At 38.6% G+C, this 8,787-nt stretch overlaps 1 protein-coding gene across 1 annotated transcript in view; it reads right to left on the reverse strand.

The window, feature by feature from the left end:
• Nucleotides 1-8,787, reverse strand: part of LOC106868746 (hornerin) — a 43,681-nt gene that overhangs the window by 28,540 nt on the left and 6,354 nt on the right. The window contains exon 3 of the mRNA XM_014914144.1: nucleotides 100-450. Coding sequence (XP_014769630.1) covers nucleotides 100-450 — 351 coding nt within the window. The remainder of the gene's footprint in view (nucleotides 1-99; nucleotides 451-8,787) is intronic.

Consider the following 8,787-nt stretch of genomic DNA (forward strand, 5'->3'; position numbering starts at 1 on the left):
ATAACAATATATGCGATTTTAATAAGCAGATTTCGTTGCATATAATTAAAAAAAAAAAACGACAAACAAACCGGAAAAACCAAGCCAAGAATGACGTACCTGAAATCACGAGTATTTTTTTCAGCTTCTGGTAGACTGTCTTCCGAATCACTTCTGGCGTCGCGTTTGCTGCGATATCGTGTGGTCACAGACGATTCTGCTGCCCGCCGACTGCTGCGAATGGATGGCGGGGCACTAACTTCTAAACACCTCCCTGATCTTCGTGGGTAATCTTTTCCGTAGTCTCGGCTGCTTGAGTAGTCGACACTCGAACGGCTCCGACGTGTGTAATCAGTACCAAAGTCGAGAGGAGCTGAAACCTGTCGTTCCAGTTTACGTGTGGACGGAGATTTGTCTGAACGATATGAGGAATATGTGGAATATGGGGAGGCACTGCCGCTGTAGTCGTATCTGTGGGTAAGGAGAAAGAATAGTAGAATTTAATAAAAAATGAAGTGTTAATGTCGTACTAACAATACAAACCAAAACGAAACAAACGGAGCAACGGCAAAAAAAAAAAAAAAAAAAAAGAGAGAGAGAGAGAAAAGAAACAGCGAAGCTATTAGGTGGAATGTGACGAAGGAGAATTCTTTAGTAGCTGCACCAGTAACCATTTACTGGGCCTTTGAGTTTGATGGAGTAAAGAGAGGAAGAACCACGGCTCATACGTTATCCCTGGGAAGACACTCTTATCTGAATGTTTGCATCAGAGTAGACTCCGCTAACGACACCCAAAGAGTTAAAATAGGGTGATGGACTAAGGCCATCCTTCAACAATATGTGCAATATGTCAGACAGAGCTTCCACACAGTTTCCGCCTATTCAGTTTCATTCACAAAGGGGTCATGCAATGGCGACTAAGTTGATTACATTGAACCCCAGTGTTCAACTGGTATTTATTTTATTGACTCAGAAAGGATGAAAGACAAGGCAGACCTCAGCGGAATTTGAACTCAGAATGTAAAAGATGGACGAAATGATGCTAAGCATTTTGCCCGGCGTGTTAACAATTTTGCTAACCCACCGCCTTATAACTCGTCTAATATTCTTTTCTACTCTAGGCACAAGGCCCAAAATTTTTGGGGAGGGTGCCAGTCGATCACATCGACCCCAGTACGCAACTGATACTTAATTTATCGACCCCGAAAGGATGAAAGGCAAAGTCGACCTCGGCGGAATTTGAACTCAGAACGTAAACAGAGACGAAATACCGCTAAGCATTTCGCCCAGCGTGCTAACGTTTCTGCCAGCTCGCCGCCTTATAGCTTGTTTAATATTAACATCTCCCTAGTTCCGCCGAGGTCAACTTTGCCTTTCATCCTTTCGGGGTCGACAAATTGAATACCAGTTGCGTACTGGAGGCCATCTAATCGAATGGCCCCACCCCCCAAAATTTTGGGCCTGTGTCTAGAGTAGAAAAACTTAAAAATACACACTGACCTACAAAATAACCAAACTAACCTCCGAAATCTACAACTCACCCAATCAAACAAAACCTCTTATAGCCTTATAACATTAAAACTCTCTTAAGAAGCAATATAATAACACTTATTTAAAATTAAGTATATAAATATCACAATTCACAAAAGACAAAATAAAACAAAACAAAAAACATACAAAAACGAAATTATCATTAATGTTATAAAAAAGAGAATTTCAATCTTCAACTTAACCATAGTAAAATAAATTAACTTTCTCTCTAAGCCCACAATCTAGTAATTTATATAAACTAATTTTACTATTTAAAAACAATCTAGGAAGTACATTGTGATCAGGGGTGTACAACATCTTCTAGTCTGGCCGATACTGTGTTGCCGTGGTCTATCTATCTATCTATCTATCTAGAGAGAGAGAGAGAGAGAGAGAGAGAGAGAGAGAGAGAGAGAGAGAGAGAGAAAGACAGAAAGAGGTTAACTACCGATTTTCCGTTATCTTTGGGTTCCAAAGCCTTGGGTCATGGAATATTTATTCATCAACACACCTCTAACCTATTAATTATACATCCCGTGTGCATCTTAAGTACCATGAACAGTTCTACTTTATCTGCTTTACTGACTCTCTCCGTTCTCTTACCTATAGTAACCATTGCAACGGCCAATATTAAGCTAAATAAGCAGTAGCGTAAATAATTTTTTCTTCTAATAAGGCCTGAAATTTTGGATAGGGCGTGGGGTGGGGTTCTAGGCGATTACATCGACTCAACAGGTACTTATTTCATCGACCCCAACGCTCGACTGGTGCTTATTTCATCGATACTTATTTTATCGACCCCGAAAGGACGAAAGGCAAGGTCAACTTCGATGGAATTTGAACTCAGAATGTAAAGACGAACGAATTACCACTACGCATTTTGTCCGGCTATTTAAAAACAATCTAGGAAGTACATTGTGATCAGAGGTGTACAACATCTATGTAATAGTGTAATAATATATAACTATTACATATTATTACACTATAACATAAAGCGACTCTACTAACTCGCCGCCTTATGTAATAGTGTAAATAATGGATTCAAATTTTGGCACAAGGCCAGAAACCGGTACTGAAGGTAAATCGATTATATCGACTCCAGTGATCAACTGGTACTTATCGACCCCCGAAAAGATGAAAGGCAAAGTCGACTTCGATGAAATTTGAACATAGAACGTAAAGACAGACGAATTACCGCAACGCACTTTGTCCGGCGTGCTAACGATTCTGCCAACTTGTCACCTTATGTATGTATAATCTAAATAATGCAAATAAACACACGGTACATACACCGTCACCTGTGGCGTCTACAGGAATTTCAAGTCACCCTTCGTAATTTATCCGGATTAAAGATTAAAGGAGGTGTTGGACCATCAACTGTCGGAAAATCGCTGGCGCACCTGTGTGCATATGTGTGATGCGTCACATATACACCAAGTGGTGTTGGCTAATGACGAGGACACAGTACCGAAAGAGATTAACTGGATTACCATCAAGAAACTAACAGGTAAGTAGAAGTGACCATCACTCACACACACGCGCGTATGCACTCACTCACTCACTCAACCACTCCGTCACTTACAAACTCACTCATTCACTCATTCGCAGAATCGCAGATTTTAAGGGCAAGGCCAACTGGCAAGAATCCTCGAAGTGGACCACGGGCGAGATTCTTGGTTAAATATCCATAGCCTCGGATGATTTACTTGCGAATCCAGCCGGAACATTTGATTTTGTTAAGGCTTGTTTCTGATATGAGCGCCTGTCAGAGGTCCTTGGTCCCAAGATGCTGACGGAAATATATATATATATATATATATATATATATATATATATATATATGTGTGTGTGTGTGTGTATTTTGGGAAGGATATATATATAAATGAATGAATGGATGTATATGTGTGTGTGTGTGTATTTATATATAAGTATATATATGGATGAATGGATGGAAGTGTGTGTGTGTGTGTTGTATACGTCATAAGAATTTTATGAAGATTCAGGAGAAGGTGAAATAATTGTATTCTGAAATTCTCGAAGTACTTATAAAGCATATTAATATTGGGTTGAGAAACGTCTTTTGCATAGACAAAGTCGAAGGTATCTCGTGGGACAATGGTAGAACATCTGTCATTCTACAAGAAGTGTGGGTTCGTCTCCGACGAACAACCTTTGACCTCTTCTATCTAAAAAAGGTTTTCCAGCTATTATTTATAGCTTTATGCGTGCTTCGAGAATGAAAAAAAATTATACATACATACAAATGCACACATACACACACACACACACACACATATTCATACAGCAATATATAGCAATTTATTCGAAGTAGAAGTTTCCCTTAGTTGCTATTCAGATATTTCCGGGTCCGTTCTACAACACAACTCTGTGCAAAACAGGAAATTATTCTGAGTAAAGACGGAGGGAACCCTTCCGTTCTGATTCAATGAACAAACCTTACTACACGTATTGAATATATTTCTTCTTCTCGCGTCTGTAGATCAGAGACACAATAGATTTTTTTTTTATACCCAGACCTATTCCCCACTTTTTTTAGGAGGAGGTAGCCACAACAAGACACATACCAGGCATTCTATTCATTTCCCAGCTCAAAGAAGCGAGCCCCGTTCTCTGCTCGGGTCAACGCATAGAACGCAACCCCCAATATCAGCAGCGGGGCCCGACAGCATACGCTGGTTTACCCCGCCGCATCATGCTGGTTCTGTACCCCTTTGAGTAACATCAAATTCATTCATTCGTCGACAAACGCTCTCTAAGTTTTCCTATCATTTATAAATTCTCTTGCCTCTCTCACTCCAACACCTCTAATCACCAAAGCTTTCCTCACTCCATCCATCCACACAAACCGAGGCCTGCCTCTGGTTCTACTGCCTATCACTTCTGTCTTCACCACCCTCATTACCATCTGCTTCTCATCCATCCTCTCCATGTGGCCAAACCACCTCAACATTCGTCAACAAGACACAATAGTACTACTCTTAAAAGCAAACAGATAAAACAACATGAAATGGAAACGTATAGGACATGTAATGTTTACAACTTCTAAACAAAATGACCAAACGGGCCCTGCTTGAAAATAATGACCTTAACGGTAAATAAAAATACCTGATGAAAGGATGACCTCCTGCACAAGGTCGAAATAATATGATCTGAAATCTTCTCGTTTTGTGAGACGTGAACAAAGAACTGAAGAACTGCATTTTGGAGGGAGCAACGTAACACTTCTGATAATGATATTAAAATAGACAGACGTAAATTTCACCGAAATTTTTAAAATGTAGGTACGTGACAGGCGCAAGGTATAGCTCTTTAGTGAAGAAGTCCGCTTCATCACTATGGGGTAACGGGTTCGATTCTGCTACGCAGTACTTTAGGCAAGTGTCTTGTACGATTGCCTAAGGTTGTGAGCAGAATTGAATTTGCTCTACGAAAACGTGGGAAACCTGTCACAATATGTATGTATATATGGGGAGAGCGGTCACCATTTCTCCTTCCATGTCGGCTATCTCTGACGAGTGTATGTATGTATGTATGCATGCATGTGTGTGTGTGTGTGTATTGATTTCGGGTTTTTTATGTCAAAGTACTAACCTATCTTATTGATCCCTTTTTAACGAACGACTAAGTTCCGCAGACGATATTACCATGTAAACCCGTCGAAGGCTTTGTTCCAGCATGGCCGTAGTCAAATAACCCAAAAAAGAAAATTTTGATGGAGTTATTGTGACCTTAGTAATGTCAGATAAGAGAAGGGTGTTTTCCTTTTTGTATTGTAAAATATCGTAAGATGAGTAAGTGAAAATGATTTAGAATTTGTTAACACCATATCAAGTACAGAAGGAGCACTGTGTCGCAGCGATAAGGCATAAAACAAACAACAACAACTAAAAAAAAACAACTTGGAATTTACTTGAAACTGAAAAGTGGCGATAAATAAAACATAATGGTGTTTATTTATCTGCCGTCGCTCTGCTTTCGTATTGGAAACCCTGTGGCGTGTATTGGTATCTACCAAAATATTGTAAAATATTTAACTTCGACCCCTTATACCAACGGCCCCTGACCTTTTTATTTTGTACTGGTTTCATGCAAGGCAATTTCTCCATGGACCATGCGCATAACAAAACACAATGAAAGTTCTTAATATATATATTTAATTATTACACACACACACACACACACACACACATATATATATATATATATATATATATATATATATATATATATATATATATATATAATACATATGTAATGCTAAAACACCCTGTGGTTGCAGTAGTCAATAAAATCAAAATGAAATCTTGACATTTATTCTGTCTGTGCGTCTCGATATCAAATGGTTGGAAACTCCGATCATACACCAGTATTTAACAACCTTTTTCGGATTACAGCTCATTTCAATTTTCTTAAAAACTGTGCATCCCTTCTTGAACAGAGTTAGTACATACATACATACATACAAATATATACGTATATATATATATATATACATATATACATACATACACTCATATATATATATGTATACATACATACACACACATATATATGCATACATACACACACACACACATTATATACACACATACATATATATATATATACATACATACACACACATATATATATATATATATATATACATACATACATACATACATACATACACAAGTATTAATGAATGAGAAGAGAACGGGAGTCACGTAATCCCCTTCATTTCCTTACACCTGTTTCTGCTATAGGATGTTGCACACGTACTCAATTCTGACTGCACTGCTTCTTATAACAGAAACCGCTGGAAGGTAATGAAGATCATTAAGTGACTCCTCTTCTCTTGTACAATAAGTCTAAGTGCCGTAGCGAGAAATTAATCACACGCGGGCGTGCGCATATATGTTGTGTGGTATAGAAGCGCGCTGGAGGGTGCGATACGTAACCAAATGTTTGGGCAAAGTAGGAAGTTCTGCTAGCCACTCCTTCTTCCAGCGTGATTAGATGGATACCATCAAAGTGCCGGATAGGATATTGTGCATAATTCGAGCCACGTTTCAGTAATAACAAACACAGGAAATGTAATTGGTATTTTTAGCTTTATAAAGCGTACACGTGTTTCAGTAAACCGACAGTCATTATAACGAAAGGTAATTAACCAGATGTAATAGAATTGATTAACTTCCGCTGAGTAATGTAAGGCTAAAACACCCTAATTTTCCGTCAAACATTGACGCAATAACAACGTTCACCAAACATTTATTATACATTAAATATTCTGACTATATTACGGGCTCACAATCATGAGGTAGTGAGTTCGAATCGCGCACTGCGCTGGGTTGTGTTCTTGAGCAAGACACCTTATTTCACTTCGTTCCGGTTCACTCAGCTGTAGAAATAAGTTGCGACGTCACAGGTGCCAAGTTGTATCGGCCTTTGCCTTTCCCTTGGATAACATCAGTAGCGTAGAGAGGGGAGGCTAGCATGCATGAGTGACTGCTAGTTTTCCAGAAACAGCCTTACCCAGACTTGTGGCTCGGAGAGTAACTTTCTAGGTGCAATCCCATGGTCATTCATGACCAAAGGAGGTCTTTACCCTTTATCAACATAATACGACTGAATTTGTATTGTTCTTTATCAATTTCGTTAAGTATTTCCATTAAATTTCTTTAAATATTTCTTAGTAAAATATGGCACAAGAGAACGAAGGAATTATTGATTTTAAATCAAGAAAGTTTTCATTAATTTTATGTTTGGATTTTATTTTAGAAATTTACAAGATGAGGATCAATAAGTTACCAACAATTTCATGACGAAGTCTATGACATAAGTAGTTTGTCGACCTCTGCTTTAAACAGTTTTTACAGCGGGAGAAAATTGAAGACATAATCGATACATTGAACATTATCAAACAATGTTATAAAGGTCTTATACATTTACACATCAAACTAGAAATATGAATATTCATAAAACATGGAATTTCCACGGGTTCCGGAGGAGTTCCCATAAGGTAGTGAGCTGGCAGAATCATTAGCACGCTGGGCGAAATGCTTAGCGGTATTTCGTCTGCAGCTACGTTCGGAGTTCAAATTCCGCCGAGGTCGACTTAGCCTTTCATCCTTTCGGAGTCGATTAAATAAGTGCCAGTTACGCAATGGAGTCGATGTAATCAACTTAATCCCTTTGTCTGTCCCTCTATGTTTAGCCCCTTGTGGGCAATAAAGAAATAAGAATCGTTAGCACGCTGTACAAGCATTCTTAGTGGCATTTCGTCCGTCTTTACGTTCTCAGTTCAAATTCTGCCGAGGTCGACTTCATCTTTCATCGATTCTGGGTCGATAAAATAAGTACCCCCTTCCCCGAAATTGCTGGCTTTGTGCCAAAATTTGAAATCATTATTTTTATTGACGGTGAGCTGGCAGAATCGTTAGCACACTGGACAAAATTCTTAGCGGTATTCAGTCCAGCTTTACGTTCTGAGTTCAATTTCCGCCGAGGTCAACTTTGCCTTTCATCCTTTCGGGATCAATAAAATAAGATAACAATACCAATTGAGCAGTGGTGTCGATATAATCGACTTCCCGACCCCCTCAGCATGGCTGGCCTTGTTCCAAATTAAGAAAGAATTATTATGATGAGTCTCGGAAGAAAAGGCGAGAGGGTATGTTTTTTGTTTTCATTTCTATTCTTCGCTCACACAAAGGCGTTGAGTCGATAGAAGCGTTAGAGCGGTATTTTCTTCCGACATATTACGTTCTTATTTCAAATTACGCCAAGGTAAACTCTTCCTTTCATCTCTCCTGCGTCCATAAAATAAAGTACCAGTCAAGTACTGGGGTCGATGGTATCCACTTACTCCTTCTATTAAAATGCTGGCCTTGTGCATAAATGAGAAACTACACTTTACACATAAGTAATGATTTTGTCCTCCTCGTTTCTCTGTCAGTTTTTCTCCAGTTACGGCTAAGCTTTCTTATAAATATTTAAAAATTGATGAAGTGTTCCTTTGAGAAACGATTCAAAATTATTCTTTGAATATTATCCAAAACAAATTACTTCAAAAGTAATATTCTTTTAAAAACACAGTAACACTATTTTGTTTTTGTTTTTGCAATAAATTTACCGTTTCCCACAGTTTCAATATATTGTTACTGAAAGAAAAATACCACTTTCGTTTCAAAGGAGAAACATTTTGGTAGATGTTGATTGACGCTATGATAACCGGGAAGTGTATTCGGGTCGGTGGGAAGCCGGTCCGTGCAT

The sequence above is a fragment of the Octopus bimaculoides genome, chromosome 9 (assembly GCF_001194135.2).
Source record: "Octopus bimaculoides isolate UCB-OBI-ISO-001 chromosome 9, ASM119413v2, whole genome shotgun sequence".
Classification (NCBI taxonomy): domain Eukaryota; kingdom Metazoa; phylum Mollusca; class Cephalopoda; order Octopoda; family Octopodidae; genus Octopus; species Octopus bimaculoides.